The 17,615-nt window shown below is 40.0% G+C and overlaps 1 protein-coding gene across 1 annotated transcript; it reads right to left on the reverse strand.

The window, feature by feature from the left end:
* Positions 1 to 58: 58 nt before the first annotated feature.
* On the reverse strand, positions 59 to 15,009 carry LOC308114827 (retinoic acid receptor beta-like; the record flags this gene model as incomplete). Its single annotated transcript, XM_080472035.1, has 8 exons — positions 59 to 924; positions 1,829 to 1,987; positions 2,072 to 2,276; positions 3,430 to 3,606; positions 4,146 to 4,312; positions 7,848 to 7,989; positions 9,131 to 9,291; positions 14,835 to 15,009. The coding sequence occupies 8 exons, from the start codon at positions 15,007 to 15,009 to the stop codon at positions 758 to 760; spliced, it is 1,353 nt and encodes a 450-aa protein (XP_080328161.1). The 3' UTR covers positions 59 to 757.
* Between the last annotated feature and the right edge of the window lie 2,606 nt (positions 15,010 to 17,615).

The raw sequence follows: 17,615 nt of genomic DNA on the forward strand, positions 1-17,615 counted from the left end.
TTAAGTCAGGGGCGTCAAGCAGAGTTTAGTTCAAAGACAAAAAAGAAAAAATCTGAATGGAATTGAGAATATTCTATATTTCAAAATCACATTATATTGTAATTTAAACTACATAAAACAGCTCAAGTTGAATACAAGACACTGAGGTGGCCAGCGTCAAACATCCATTAACCCTTTATGTTAAAGGCTTTTCTTGGAAACATCTTTCATGATGTAAAACAAAAAGCACATTTCATTTTTTTTGTCGACTCGGCTGTCCACCGGGTAACAAGCTGATACATACTTTCTATTATTTCTCACATTCTCTCACAGTTACATTAGTTGTTTTTTTTAATTGCTGTTCAACATTCAACTTAACGTAAGAGAAGACTTGATTCCAAATGTATTTAAAAATGTATAATTCCCTTTTCTTTATACACAAATGGATAAAAAAATTAACATACAAGACATTTTCACAATATGTAAAAAAAAAAACAAGTAATATCTATATAAAACTAATGCTAAAAGTGTTATTTGATGAGGTAAAAATGAATGCAACATCTCATGCAGACATAAATACTATAAAGACGAGTTACAGTGGAAGAATCGCTGATTCTCAGTAGTTTTTAATGAAGTGGAGCTGAAAACATTACTGCATCTGTCGTTATTCATCCGGCTTGAGCGCTGGACTGGTCTGGACGAATAACTGAGGTAAGACACTAGTACGCCTCTGAGCGCTATGTAATGAGTCTGGGAGGGAGGAGAAGGTTGGTTCAGCTCATGTGCTGTGAGGCGGTGGCGGCGGCGGCGGCGGCGGCAGCGGCGGCGAGTGAACGAGCTGCTTCTGCTCCTTCTCCAGGTTCTGCAGATCCTCCAGCATCTCCTCGATGAGCGGCGGCATGGAGCCCGGGATCTCCATCTTCAGCGTCACCACGCGCTCCGCTCCTGTGGAGGTAAACATGCAAAGTCTGTTTCCACCATGTTCTGTGCAACACAAACGTTAGAATAGAATAGAACAGAATAGAACGCAATCGCTCCTTTACAGGAAATTGTTTTGTTTCAGCATCTCTAAAAGAAAAAAGGCCAATAATTTATCACTTTTGGCCATTTAAAAAAAAAAAAAAAAAAAAATTATAATAATATATATATATATATATATATATATAGAGAGAGAGAGAGAGAGATTTTTTTTTTAATTATTGCAAAGTTACGGAAGAGTATTAGGGCCATTGAAGGAAAAAAACTAAATGGAGGTAAAACAAATAAATCCTCATGCACTTTGAGAAAAAAGTCAAAAATCAAAGTTGAAATCTTTTTTTTTAACGGAGAAAAACAAAGTCCAAAATCAAATTATTCAAATAATAACCTAGGCCTGTGGTGTTTAGTTGCCAATAATTTTTGTTTGTAATTTCTTTCTATTTAATGATTGCTTGTCTCCTCTCTCTCGCCTGACTTTTTTATTTGTGTTTTTACTGTAAAGCACTTTGTGCAACAACTGTGCTTAAAAGTGCTTTATAAATAAAGTAGTTATTATAATCATAATTAGAATCAGAATCATTCTTCTTCTTCTTCTTCTTATTATTCTTGAGAGCTGTTTCCAAAAAGTTCCATTTTCAGTGACTACTGTAGCTGTGTACAGACACCTACAACGCAACAAAGACTTCCTGGGCCTCGTCCTGACAGCCAACATAAAGTGTGCAAAGCTCCAGTCAATGAAGCCAGAATCAGGAAATAATAAGTTCCTTCTCTAATCGTTTTCTCACAAACAATAAAGCAGGCAGATAAGCAAGAAGCAGACACTCATACGTCACACACTCCTCTCACAGTTTTCATCTCTTGCCGTTCTCACCTTTTGCGCTGATGCTGCGCAGATCTGTGATCTTCATGAGGGCCTTGGGAAACATGAGCGGCATGCTGGGCCGCCGCTTGCGGGAGTAGATCTTCAGCGCCTCCAGCAGCGGCTCCTGCAGCACCTCCACTTTGGACGGCTCCTCCAGGTCCTGCCGGTCTGTCAGGGCGGAGAAGAATGCAGAAGATGAAACATCGTCGGGTTCGCATCGCGGCGATTTCTAACGCGCCGCGGTTTCAGTACCTCCAGAGACCAGGCAGATGGCGCTGAGGAGTCCGCTCTCTGTGTCGTCCATCTCCAGCGGCAGCAGCTGCCCGGCGAAAGTGAAAACCTGATCTGTGAGCGGCCCGAAGCCGGCGTTGTGGATCTGAGTGCGGGTCAGGGTCAGTCCGTCAGAGAAGGTCATGGTGTCCTTGTCAGGAGTGTAGCGGGTACAAATCCTCAGGATCTGAGGCACGACAAGACACGAGTCACTTCACGATTTCACAGTATTCACCTCAGTCGTCAAGAAATGATTCAGTAAAATATATCATGTTTGTCCCAGTGACCATCCCCTTCAATGAACGTGATAAGCTTTAGAATATAAGACCCAGTTGAAGTCTGTTTCAAGAGCAAACTGGACGACGAAAGGTCAGATAAATGAAGGACAGAATCTATTCACCCTGTATCATCAGTTCCGATAGAAATGTGTATTTATATATATATGTGTGTAATAATACCAAACTCAATTACAGAATTGAAGAGTGAAAAAGCACGTGCACTTCATTGGCAGGAAATGGTTCTACATATATGAAGAAGGTTTCATTCATAAAAATCCGCTGTTCACACTTGAATTTAACAGCGCTTCTCTAATAAAGCGTTCATTTGCCACACCATCGCCTGGATCATATGTCGAGACACATTTTATTTCTTACAAACAACCGAGTTTAAAGGAGCCCCGATGTGTCCAGCATACTGTCCTCTGCATGCCTACATTAGTGGGTTTTATTACATTTAAAAACAGCACCCCCTAGTGGCCCCAAAGTAAAACTACATTATTTGAAGGATCTGAAACAAAAGTTTTTGTTGAAATTAAGAATTTTCTGCATTTAACAAAAAAGGAAAATATTTGTCAAAAGCTGCAATAGTTTGCATGAGGGCTGATTGTTTTACATAAAAACAGTTATTACTAAAGTCTAATATTTTAATTACCATCACATTTATTTTAGACATTTACAAGACATGAAATTGGTGTATTACACCAACAATTATTTTTTCTATCTGATGTCCTTTCCTTTCCAGAGCCTTGGATTACCGAGCAGACTCCCCTCAGAGGTCAACGGTGATTTATTCTGACGCGGGTAAAGTGACGGCGGCAGTGAAAGACAGATAAAGAAGAAGGCGAGTAGAAACGCGGAGCAGAGTCTCTCTGCCAGCCCGGATACCACTTTGTCTTTTGGCACAAACATCCACTGACACTCCCGAGTCTCGACTTCCAGGAAGCACAAGACATTGAAGGAGCTTTGTGTGAATTACAAGAGTGTCACTGGGTGAAAATAGAGACGCTGAATTCGCTGAATGACAGTCAGTCAGGACAAAACCCCAGAGAAGGAGACAGATACCAGGATGTCCAGGCAGGCGGCTTTGAGCAGGGTGATCTGGTCGGCGATGGTCAGGCCGGTGAAGCCCGGTACGCGCTTGGCGAACTCCACCACCTTGATGATGCACTTGGTGGCGAGCTCGCTGAACTTGTCCCACAGCCCGAGGTCCAGCTGGATCCGGTGGTCCGAACTGGAGTTCTGTTTGGATGGGCAAGGTACACCTTTGCTGAAAACAATGATGTCATTGGCCAATCTTTCCAGCTCAACGTCCCCTAACAACAACGATGGCGGACGACATGCTCCAGCTGCAGAAGCCACTCAGGGATTTAAGATTTCTTCAATACAAGGAATTTTTTTCATGCTCCGTGTGTTCTACTCCATTTTTGGCGCGTCTCTGTGGCAGAGTTACATCGCCACCTAAAGGCCTGGCATATGTACTACATCGTTTTGAGCCGTGTTCACAGTGACATGTGGACGGATATTCTTTTGAAATAAGATCAGATAAGATGAACTCTCATTCTTTTCATGCAAGAATCTTTATCACTTCCTTCAGCCACATTCACCATTCACCTAAAATAGCTACAGCTCACTGACAAAACCCACTTAAGCACATGTAGAACATGCAAACTTCACCAAAAAAGGCTTCTCGCAACCAGTATTTATTTTTTTAAACTTGGGAGCCTTTTGAACATAAAGTCTGTCCAGGAATAACTTTATGATCTGGTGTTGGAACTCACTGTGGTGTATTTGCCCAGCTGGCAGAGGGAAGGGAAGGTCTCTCTGTGAGCTCTGCAGATCTTCTCCACGACCAGGCCGAGCTCGGCCGTCAGCTCGTACGTCTCCATGATGGTCATCTTCACCGCTTCCTTCTTCCCCTTCCTCTTGTTTCTGTCGTTTCTCACAGCTGTACAGGAGGAGAGAAAACGCCGGTCAATAACTGATTCAAGACGTTTATGAAGGATACATTTTTTTTGTATTAAGACGATTATGTAGAAATACTGATTGTGCATCTTTTACTGGAAACATATTCTTGTAATATCAGATTGTACCACAAGAGAGTGCAGTGAGTCACTACCAATCTTCATAAATTCATTAAGAGAGCATAAAAAGCAGCAACTGATTCAGTTACTAAAAAGGCCTGAAAAGGATGAGTACTGAAGTTTCTGTCAACTCACTGCTGCCACCTAGAGTACAGAGGTGGCATTACTGACATCGTAAAGCCTGTACCTTTAACCCTTCAAAATCCAGCCAATTGTTTAGGCTTTCGCATATTTTTTTTATAGTTCTATAGTTATCTTTTTTTATTCCCAGACATTGACAGTTTGCGTAAATAAAACTAATAAATATGTTGCATTAATAACTAGAAAGCCACTCCCCTTAAAAAACTGTCTATACAATATTTTTGACGTACTACTGTCCTCCGATGCAATGTTACTGACATAACAGCATAACAAATATGCATTATTAGACTATTTGATCTCAGTTTTCCTTAAAAAAATAATAGAATAGTTTTGTCACATTTTCTCATCAGGTTTTTTTATTTGTTTAAGGTAAAATGCATCAATCAGACGATGGTTTCCTGAAGGGACGGGGGACAAACACTCACACACAGAAATACTATGAGAAAAAACATAAAGAAATGCTTATTAAATAAACGCATGCATGTTATATCGATAAAAGAATCGTATCCGGTACGAATTAGATTGAGCAGAACACAGTGAGCGGTGTGATTATTTGTCATTCCGGAGGAGCATGTGAAGCCAGCCGACCCGGTCAGTGTCCTGGGAATGGCTTTGATAACGCAACATGTCTCTGCCCTCCTCCTCCTCCTCCTCCTCCCTCTACATGCCCCACACCCAGCCAGCGTTGTGTAAACACTCCGAGCACGATCACATTACACTCCACGCGGTTACGTCGCCTCCACCCGTCTGCTACATGTGATGCATTTATGTAATGTGTGGACGTCTTTGCCCAGACAAGCAGCAACGCCAGCATGTGGATGGGCGGATCCCTCACAGCTGCCTCACCACCACAACCTGCACATTTCACATAACACACACACACACACACACACACACACACACACACACACACACACACACACACACACACACACACACACACACACACACACACACACACTCGCGTATCTGGGTCACCGTACTGCAGGGAGGCAGGGGGGCTGTGTGTCGTACAGTGGAGTGCGTCTCTCTTGTATTTACATGGCATTTCACTCAAATCTACAAAAGCCGACTTCCTTTTGGTTTGCTGCAGAAATCAAAGGGATTTCTTCATTACCTCCATTCCTATTTCCTGTTAAACTGATGAATTCATGAATTGAAGAAAGTTTAAGTTCATTCTAGATCTCATTGTCATAAAGAGAGGAGTTCGAACGGGAAATTTCCATATTCTCGATTTTCCGCCAGATTTCATCTTGAGTGGAACGAGCCGGTAAAATAGTACCATAATAACCTTTAAATTTAAACTTGTAAGATTAAATACACCCTAAACCATTAATATAATTGTAAATATCTTTTCTATTACTCCAATCTATTACTGTTATCTAGTTATTGGCTTTATTATATTCAAAATGGCCAAAAGTATTAAGTTATTGGCCGTCATTACTAATTGGTTCAGTTCTTATAGGAGGAAGATTTTCGGTTTTCTTTTAAAAACACACACACAGGTTATCAGAGTCATTCGCTCAGGCCTCAATATCGTCTGTGAATCTTTTTGTCTCGACGCATTCAGCCCCAATAACCTCCACCAAAAGAAGCTGGGCCATCCTGGATACTGCCTGCGAGGCAAAGCCCGGGGCAAAGGGGCCACGATGGCCTCGTTGTTCTGAATGTAAAAATAACTGGGACACTGATGAGTCTCCAGATCTTCAGGAAATATTTGTGTTTGTGAAACTGAGACGCTGTTGAAGGTCTTGTTTGGATTAACACATTTCTTGTCTTAATGAGCATAAACCTGCAATTAAAATCTTTTAAAAACAAACTGTTGAGCTGCATTAACCACGACAGTGTGTCTGGTAGATCACAAATAAATTTAAATGATCAACGAAACAATGCCTTAAAAGGGACATTATGTAAAATCATCCCTCTGCTGTACATTGGGGGGCAGTGTTGAGTCACTTTGGTGTTAGTTATTCACCTGCTTTGTCCTATGAATTTTTATTTCAGAACAGACTTTTTTTCCCTTCATAGACACTTTTATTTTGAATTTCATTAATTATTGTTAAAGGACACATTAGGTTCCTGTCTGCACTTTGATTCCGTCTCGCCACAAAACACTAAACAAGCCGATAATGCAGTTGTCTTATCTTAACACTTCCTGATAAGTTTGTGATTTAACCCTCTAAGGAAAGTGTTGTGACATTTGACAGAATGATGTTCAAATAAAACCAATATAATTCACAAATTTGACAGCAGCAATGATATGTAATGTATACATAATGTAAAATATGACGCTGTTTCAATCAGAAAGTCAACATAGTGATTATAAAGAAAACTTAGAATATATGAAAATTAAGTGTTCTTACAAACTACTATCGGCTACCAGGCAGTCAAATTTACTTGCAGCTTGTTCCTGTTGTCCTACCTGGTTCCGAAAAACACAAGCTAATAATTAATAATAGACATTTTGTACTGTACTTTCGCCTCTCGTATCTCATTTTCCTCACCACCTTCACCCATTTACCCACTATCTCATATTCACTATAAATAACCACTTATCTATGGCACCAATTGTGTCATAATCTCCTCCTGAGAGAATGTTTTGTTTTTAATACATCAAAATATTCAAGTCCCCTTTGCAAACTAATGTTATACAAAATCAAACATGCAAAAAAAGTTATTTATCTTAATTTAACCACCCTGCATCAGAGGTTTTTCCTCCTATATCTTTATTAAAAATCATTCTTATAAGTCCGTTCTACAAATCCAGCACTGATATAGTACCGAGCTCTGCTGTTCGTCCTGCAACTGCATGGTGCTGTTAACACATGAGCAACACTTTAAAGGGAATTAAACACCCTGGACATGAGGACATGCTCTATTTGAGCGATACAGAGCCTTAACGACAGAATGACTGAGTGATGGGCGTCTCCTTGTGTTTTCCGTCTTTATTTCAGGGCTTTTAGCAGTTTTTATAAGGTTTTAGTGGATCCTTATTGTGTTTTCAGTGGTTTCTTTGTATGATGCACAATGGATTTTATCGTGCTTTCAGTGGACGTACAAATGTCGTTGGACTTGAATGAAAATAAATATATTCTATTCTTTCCTTATAGTATGTCATTTATCGCCAAGACGCATTGTAACAACGTCATTTCGTCAAGTTTTGTAACGTAATTTCCATGTTCCTAAATCCCAGCATGTGCATAAATGTGAAATGTCTAACTGTTACAGATGAGTGTCCCCACAGAATCGTACACTCACACTCTTTGGACATTCCCACAGCGAAGCACCTCTGCAGCCGGCAGTACTGACAGCGGTTCCTGGTGATCTTGTTGATGATGCAGTTTCTGTCGCGGTGACACGTGTACACCATGTTTTTCTGCACGCTGCGGCGGAAGAAGCCCTGCAGAGAGGCGACGTTAATAATTCAGTTCATGCAGTAACAAGGAAATACAACACTTCTAAATGGATTGAAGCAAAAAAAAAAAAAAAACCCTAAACATTTTAACTTATGTGAACAAATCTGTATGAAAGTATTCATTACAATTGTTCAAAGTGAAATCCCTTGTTTCGATGGATAACAATAAAAGAAAGTGACAAATAATAACTTAAAAATCATGTAGAATACAGAAATAACTTGTAACTTTAATGTATCCAGATATTGTTAGTTTGATGCACCATTTAAAAACAGCATGTTTGTGCTGTTTTTAAATGCTGTTTTTAAATGCAGCATGTTTGTGCATTTTTATTAATAGTCACAGACAATAATGATGTGAAAACCTTAAACAGTGTTAGAAAAATACATCTACTCGTTTTTATTGAAAAGCTTGTTGAGCAGATTGAACATTATGAGCCTGGTACGGGAACAGAATTATTCAAATAAAACTAAATGTAGGACCAAAGTAAGGGAAAGTTGCATTTCAATAAAAGGGGTCAAGTTATGGAACAATCTAGATAAGGGCGCAGAAGATTCTAAAACACACATTACGTTTCAAAAAAGTGATTAAAACAAGGTGATTATTGAATCCAAAGAAGTGACAGAGGAGAATCAAAGTGGTTTTTTTTTTGTTGTTGTTTGTTTAGTTTTTTTATTTGAGAAATATAACTGATATAAGCCAGAGTGGCTATGCAGGCCTCTCTGACTCCATTGTCATTTGGTTTGTTTGTTTATTCGCTTTTTCAATTCTCAATGGAACATGACTATTTGAGATAAAGGGGCAGCGTAAATAAGTCTTCTTTCTGCTCCCTCTCATTCAAGAGTTAGAAGACTTTTGTTCTGTATTGTTTTTCTGCAAGTGGACCAATTATCAGCAGCAGTTACTTTTAAAGTTTTCGCTGTCTCGTGGGCCGAACTGAAACCCTTTGAGGCCGGTTCTGGCCCGCGAGCCGCATGTCGTTAAACCCCTCCATCTTTTGAGCTGATCACTCAAGAACAAGAGCTCTTTGGCTTTAAGGGCATCGCTGAACTACAAAGCGGCCGCCTCTGGAAGCTGATGTTTTTTTTTTTTTCCGGAGAGCCTCACAGAGGCGACCCTGTCCGTTACCTTGCAGCCCTCGCAGGCGCTGACTCCATAGTGGTAGCCTGAGGACTTGTCCTGACACACAAAGCACGGCTTGTAAGTGCGTGGAGGCGGCGGCGGGGACGGCGGGCTGGCGAACAAGTCGTCCGAGCTGGAGCTGGAGCTGGAGCTCTGGCTTCCCACTGCTGCAAAGACACAATAAAGCAGCACAGAACATTAAAACAATCACCGACCGGATCAGATTTTGATTAATGCGAAGGGATCTTGAGATCAGTCCGTATAACGTCATCACTCCGCTCGTCGCTGTTGAGACAGATGGAAAATTGACCCACTTAGGTTGAATCTTTGCATCGTTTGTCAAGCCGAAGCCATTTAAGTGTCGAGTGGCGCAGCTTTTAAAACCAGGAGGGCTTACTTTGTCATATGAGATCATAAACAGGAGGTCAAATCTGTTATGAGTCATGCTGTGGAATCTATTACTTGAGAAAATAATTGGGAACCGGGGACAAGTCAAGATGCTTTTCATAATACTTGAACCTTTTGTGAAACCAGGAGTGCTGTAGAATCAAAGTAATGTAAGCCTACGTAATTTCCCAAACAGCAATTTATAAAGATATGTAATGTAGTTATTGGTGTAAAGATTCAGTTCTTATCCAGCATTAATCAATAAAACTAAATAAAACACGAGCCGTTGTGTCCAGTACTATCAGGGCCCTTTTACATCACAACAATTTAAAGTAAAAATGGCAAAACGTTTGTCACATTCTTTTGGAGTCTCTTTACACGATAACGGTGCTTGGAGTTGCTAAAAACGAAACTTTTGGAAAATGTGGCCTCTAAACACGAGGAAAGCTAAAACTCTTCCATCAAGATAAAACCGTCCACGCTTTACCATGAGTCAACTGATGAAAACAGGTGAGAAGCAATAAGTCCATCAGAGAGAGACAAACGAATGAAACTGCAGGAAGATCATGCAAACTCCACACAGAAAGAACCTGAAGTCCAATTCAGACTCAAACTGAAGACTGGACACAAATACAAACTGGTCCTCCACCGTGCAGCCGCGATGTAACTGATGCAATCATTAAAACATCATTATTTATCTGAAATATGTTGGTTTTTTTTTTGCAATTTTTTAATTCACATTTGTCATTTCAGAGGAAACTCAAAGAAACACACTGTGTAGGAAATGAATGGTTGCACCTTCAGGTTTGCACAAATGAAACTGTGAAGTTTTATTTCTGGTTGTTTGCTTCAGGAGGCATTAAACTAAACATTAAAAACAAAGCAAATCTCTTAGAAAAGGAATACAACTGGCAAAATATTTCTTTTAAACTCTACAGATGATTATTTAGAGTTACAGAGAAGGAATTAAAGCAGTTACCAAAACTCGAAGGTAAATTGTGGTTTAATGCCGAAACTTAACAAAAGTATGTCAAAGGAACCGTAATTTCACGACTATTGAGCGCACCTGGATATAAGCCGCAACCACCAAATTTACAAAGAAGAAAATGTGATGCACCTGAACACATCACCCATGTATTATCGGCATGAAGCTCGTTAATCCGTAAAAATCCATTAATTAGCCGCATCATTGTTTAAGCCGCAGGGGTTGAAAGCGTGTGAAAAAAGTAGCGGCTTATAGTCAAAAAAAATGACGGTAAACACATTTAACTGGATTTCATTGTGTTTTAAGTGATTACCAGGTTGTCATTTAGAAAATATTTTAGTTTAAACGTATGATCCGTGTCCTTGCTAATCATTAAGCTGGTGCTGCCACACGAACAAACACTAAAGCTTCGTTTAAGTCGTCACCTTTTCGTCAATCTGATTGAATTCTTTCCGATCAGATTGTCCCGTTTTACCTGAACCCTGAATCACATCATCGGAATGTTGCACCTGTTTATACGCATCGAGATTTATTTCAGTGGACCAGTCCCATAATGCTTTGCTGTTGGTGGCATGCCCACAAGAATCCCGCCAACTTTAAGCCTTTCAACTATTTTGAAGCTTTTAAATCGTGTCTTTTTTTAAGTCTTGTTTTTCTCCCGCCATCTTTCTTCAGATTGAAGTGAATCTTATCCCTTTATGGTCTTGTGACGTTAAGAATTTATTTGATGTCTTTGTCCTCTAGTGTTTTTCATGCACTACTTCATTTTTGTTTTCTTGGCTAAGCTGGGAGGACTGAGTGGAAACAAAGTTGTCTTGAGTTTTATATTGAGTTTTGAATGCTGTGGTCCGCAAACGAGCTCCACACGGGTACAGCTTCATCCTTCCGACCACACGACCCTCCCACACCCAGACCGCTCCAGAACAGAGATCCAGAATCGCCCGGCCTCCTGCCATCACCTCCGCCGCTCCACGCCAGGACGGGGGGGAAAAAACCAAAAGCGCCGTTTTCAAAAGGGGACAAAAACGAGAAAAATTGCTTATCTCCATCCCCTTGAACCCGCGGCCTCTGGCTGAACCTGGAAGTGGCGGGTCACACGAGGACACCCCAGTCAGGCCGACCCCCCCCCCCCCCCAACAACACAACACAAAACAATGGCGGAGCATGCCACGAGCCCCGCTGACTGATGAGAGAGGCAGAAAGAGTGTGTGTGTCGGGGCCGCGCAAAGTGATTAGGTCGGGGGCAGGGAGGGGAAAACGGCTGCCTCCATCCCCAATTTGGGTGGTATTGTTTGGTGTGAGGCATTGTGCGGGTCAAACGTTCACTCAGCCCGGAGTTCGGAGGGTGACGGCGATTTTGAAGGCTAAGATCATTTTTAAAGGTAACTTATGTGGCTCTGTTTTACAGTAAAGAAAGACCTGCATGAATAACAAGCTGAATAGAAGCACAAAGGCTCAGTTTGCCATTGAAACGCTTCTGTGAACCGAGTCGCACATGCAACATGTTGCTTTTGAGTACTGGCTGATATGAGCAGTTGTTGGGGGGGGGGGGGGGTAGCACTCTCACCACGACCCCCGGATTGGGCCTTTCTCTGCAGAGTTTGCATGTTCTCCCTCAGCCTGCATGACTTTTCAGGAATAAAGAAGATGGACGAACGGATTAGGAGTCACAAGTTGGATTTTCTTTTCTGTGAAATCACATCACTTTGTTGCCTCTTTAAATCAGAATGCTGCAGATGTTTACACACATTTTAGGCTCGGCATGCCTACCTTTCAGCTAAAAGAGAATAAACAAACAAAAATAACATTTAATGCTTTTCAAAATTGTGCAACTAATAGATTTGGGTTACAAACTAAGGTCAACTTAATCAACCTATGCATGTTCATGTCTTTTTTTACTTTTTTTTTTTCAACATTCTTAATCCTTCCTTTGTTTTTATGATGTTTTTATATTCTTTTATTTTCATAAATGACATTTATGTATAATCTCAATGTTTAACTCCCTTTGCTTCTCCATTCATTTTAATAGGTGTGTTTACTTTTTGGATTACTCAAATGTTTTATATGCATTTTTTAATCTAAGCCAGCATTTTACAATTAATATCATATCATGATTATGATTATTTATTATTTTATGTATTCAATTTCAAATTGATTTTTAAAAATCTCCAGCTCTTTTATTCATCTGCTTTTCTCTTATAATGTTGTATTATCTAATGGCTATTTGAATATTTAAGATGAAGCCATTTCAGAAACAGATTATTCAGAAACCAATGCATATTATTCAACATTATCTACCAATTTTCATTGTTATATTCTGATTATAGTGAGACTGTAACATCGTACTTATATATTAACTAATCTAAAGAGAAACACTGCATCCTTGAAGCTAATAATGAGTTTAAAAGGTTTTTATTTGTGAAAGCGAAAACGTTCCTTCTGCATTCTTTTATGTGTTTTTCTATCACATATGGTTTTAATGTTATAAATATGTGTGATTTTTTTTCATAAACAAGGCTTTCATTGCAAATGAATTCTACATAGAAATTCACTGAACATGTACATTAAATGTATGCTCAGCCTTAGAGAACATATAGTGTCCATCACGAGATTTAAAGTGCTGCAGATTACGTACCCAAATAATCAAATAACGGTCTGATCTTGAGGAAATTAAATGTATTTTTGATTTTGTTGCACCGTTTTGAACCCAAAGTACACAGAATGGGTCGTTTCTGAAATACATTTGTAAAACTGAAAATCAAATTTCGTTCCTGCTTTATAAGGAAATAACAAGAAAATTCAACAAAATACTGCAGTGAAAGGAAATGTCCAGACTTCATAGTCAATATAAATACACTCTTGGACAGAATTAAACTTAAATGGAAAGATTCTACCTGAAGAATGAATGAAAATAAATCAATGTTTTTCTGTGAAATAAACTATTACATTTGACTATTTTTGCAAATAAGTTCCCTTTCTCTGGATAACTTGTTACTTGAACTACTTAGTTTAAACCTGCTTTGAAAATTATTATTATTATTTTTTTTTATTTACAGTAAACATCAAGAAATGATTATTTTGCCAAGCATGAGTAATCCATCGTCTATTACTGATTGATTTTCATTGACCAAATTGGTTGAATAAAGAGGAAGAAATGTTTATAAACAGTAAAACTATTAAAAAAGAGAGAGCTGAAGTCTTACTATTCTGTATGGAGAGGTAAAAGCAGTGGTGTAAACCATAATTGACCATTTTAAAAGAGAATTATTGCCTACTTCATGTATGTGTTTGCAGATAGGTATACAAAGTCTATTTCACAGATATATTTGTTGTGCAGAACTTCTCATGTTGGGACTTTGTGTTATTTCTGTGCTCTCCTGGTGCTTTCACTGAGGCACTGACAGCAGTCTGGCTCTCTTCTAACCTCCTGAGCCGGTGACCGTCCGGTGAACCCGCTGCGACCCCAAACTGACCGGGCCTGCTCTGCCCAGTCCCAAACACAGAACACCTCATGGACATGAGCTGCTCCATCCTCAAACTGCCACTCTGCTGCACAATATAACCTTTATCTGTGGGGGGGGGGGGAGAAGCTTTGACACTATGGAGAGCATGGCTGCAAAAGAAAGCAGCACTTTACATTAAAGTCAGTCATTTAGCAAATTCAGTGGAGCAAACTTTTAACGTGTGCATTTATAGCGTTCTTAATATTAAATTTGCATGAAGACCCAGTTATGTAAACACTTACAGCTATACTGCAGCATGCTATGAATTCTGCAACACACAGACTCACGGTTTAAAATATTGCTGGATACAGGCACTTATATGTAGCTGCGTGTTATTTATATGTGCATAAAACACTTTGCACGTTATTACCATGGATGGAACATAAACCAGGACCACACTACACCTTATGCATTACAATCCATACATTGATTTCCTGTTTCACTCATTTTACATGCAGTCAGAACCTTCACGAGGACGAGTTTCTCAGCTATTTATCAGTTTTTATTACTTCAGGATGATTGACTTTCTCTTACATGTCTGTATCCGTGTTTAAAAGCTTTTCTGGTTTAAATTGTTCATGCAATGTGTTGCTCCTTTAATATTTGCACACACGTGCTGTGCAATCCTATGCATTTTATCTGTATGAATTGCGGTTAAATTATTTCCAGGTTGAATGTGGGTGGGTATTCATTTTGGAATTTAAATTGATGAGGCCTGTGACGGGGGAAAAAGGGAACGCAACGACTCAACATAATTCCTTCATATTGGAAAAAAATACACAGGAGTGAACTTTTTTCTGGGTTATTTTAGTGCACATCTTCAGTTTCCACCTACATTGCGAGCATCGACGCTCCTGCCAATCTGTCTCGATCAGCTCGGGAAAGAAAGCTGCCAGGTCCTGCTCCTGCTCTGGTTCCTGCTCCTGCAGCAAGCATGCGGGGCTGGAGGTGTTGTAGAAGTCCATGATTTCTCCGGGACAGAAAACTTGGAATTCCATAAAGTCAAACATGATCGACCACAGTCCGCAGGGAGTCGTGCGTAAAAACGAGAAAAGACGAAAAAATATTAACGGTGATTCCTGTCGTGCCGTTTTCCTCCAAACTTGATGCAAAATAAGTGTTTTATGGCTGAAGCATGCCCGTGTTGCACTCGGAGGGGCGTGTGCACGCAGGGACAGACCTATATTTCCCGCAGACGATCATAAAGATCGTGCGCATGTTTGACTCGCGCTCGGTGGACTGACTGCGGTCCTCCGGAGCGCGTAAAAGAAAACAAAAAAACAAACGCGTCCAGGTCTTGTTGCGGGGCTGCTTTGCATAACAAAGTTTGTGTGCGGGACTTCTCTCTCTTCTCTTATCGGCTCTTTATTGACGGATGTCTCAACTCAACCTGCTCCGTACGGGCTGTGAGAGGAGCGATGGTGTTACCTAATGTATGCGGCTGAACTCTCCGTGAACCTCCGCGGCTGCTGCCCTTCACATGACCCGTCCGCCGTCTGACATCACCAGCAGCGGCGCACGAGCGCATCCACCGTGTTATTCCGCACGAGGAGGAAAGTAACGAAGAAATAACTTATATTGGAAAAAATAAAATAATATTTATATTATATTATTTTATTTTTATTATTTTATAAATAAATAAATAAATAAATAAATATATATATATATATATATATATATATATATATATATATATATATATATATATATATATATATTTTTTTTTTTTTGGATTATTTCAAATATTTGATTTAAAGGACTTCTACTTTTCCTCCCTATGTGTGAATGCTAAAAAAGGCGACTATATTTGTGTTACCCTTTTTCCTTAACTTGCATAATATAAGAATATACTGCAGAGTTACAAAAATATGAAACCAAACTGTGCAGCAGAGGAAAGACACTCAACGGGCTTATATGAAACCCTCACCCTCAATTTGTTTTGTTAGAAATAGTAACTAGTTAGCCACATTGTGTTTTTGCAATATGGCATCAAACTGCATGAAGACGATGTCTGACTGGACCGACAGAAGAACGAAGGGAACCTCACATAAACATAAAACCCACATCACATCGATGGAACCACGATCTAGGTTGGATTTGTTGCAGCTGCCACCTGCAGATCTCTGTGTTACAGAAGAGGAAGACATGACTTCTGGTTGAGGTTGTTGCAGATTATTCCAGCAACTAAACCAATCAAGCCATTTCTGTAATTTTGCATTAAAGATCCAATGGATTTACATGTTCTATTGACAATAAATGATTAGATTAAACTGAAAAACATGACACACTTCCATCATGATGGTTGCCAACTTCTGCCGTGACTACCAGATCCTTTTTCCCACATGAGGTTTGCGATCAATACTTCCTCTTTATTTAGTTTGTGGGACAAAATGAGGCTTATGTTGAAAGAGACAAGTGGAGAAAGTGTCATGGTTTGCTGGAAGGTGGACTGAAGACACCTTGAGAGAGCAGGAGCGCGAAAAAATAAAAAAATCCAATGGACGAAAATTCCCACAACTACAAATCCTCAAGATCAAGGTAGACACTGGAAAACTACTGGTGCTCAACTTCAGGAACAATCAGGAAGCAGAACACACATGGAAGATGCCCTACATATACCACAGTCACCAGGTGCGGACAATCACACACTCACACTCAGCTGAAACACATCAGGGCAGCAATCAGACATGAGGAGGGACAACAAGGAGTCTGGCCAAGTTTACACGTACCCGGGTTATCAAAAAAAACTGTGATATTTGAAAGGAAAGGAAAACTGATGAGTTTCAGTTTCCCAAACAGGTTGGTGTTCTGTTTCTAACCCTGGGCTGGATGAACCAGCGAAGGAGATGAATGAATGAGTGACAACCGGTTTCTTTGTGACTAATTTAATTTTATTCCAGGAAGTTAGATTTCGCCAGAATAGAAACTTCTGACTGTCTGCAGAAATTAACACAGGATTAAAACTATATAGTATATATTTTTAAATATTGTGCTTCCTGGTTCTTCCGTCTGATTTCACTAAAGGTCATCAAAGCGGAGCAGAGAGCTCTGACGCCTCCCGTATTGGCACTTCATGACTGAAACCATGTGGCCTTTTACCAAATCAATACAGTTTAGGCTCCGTTTCTCTTCATCCACGTCCACCTCAATTCTTGATCCTTGACTCTAAGTGAGAAATATTCGCTCTCCTGACAATCCATAATTAAATCTTCCTACGAGATGAAGTAGGTCAGCTGCGCGACGAGTTGGTGGGTGAGGGGAAGGAAATGTGCCTTTCTTTTAAAAGAATGGAAGTCATTTACAACTGGAACTGACTGGTCACAACTTAAAGAGAGAGAGAGAGAGAGAGAGAGAGAGAGAGAGAGAGAGAGAGAGAGAGAGAGAGAGAAAAAAACAAACATATTGTGAAGGAATATTTTTGAGCCGCACGCTAAAAGGAATGTGTCACACGCCGCAGCTTCTTTCTTTGAAAATGTAACTATACACTTGATCTCTTTCAATGCCACTGCTAACCCCATTGAGGCCGGGAGGCAGCACAGCTCCAATGTTAAAGGAGGCTAATTACTCCCAGTATCTCCCACACTCCAGGGAGGCCAGGTCATGCAGAGGACAGGCA

Source organism: Lipophrys pholis (assembly GCF_963383615.2).
Source record: "Lipophrys pholis genome assembly, chromosome: 9".
Taxonomy (NCBI): domain Eukaryota; kingdom Metazoa; phylum Chordata; class Actinopteri; order Blenniiformes; family Blenniidae; genus Lipophrys; species Lipophrys pholis.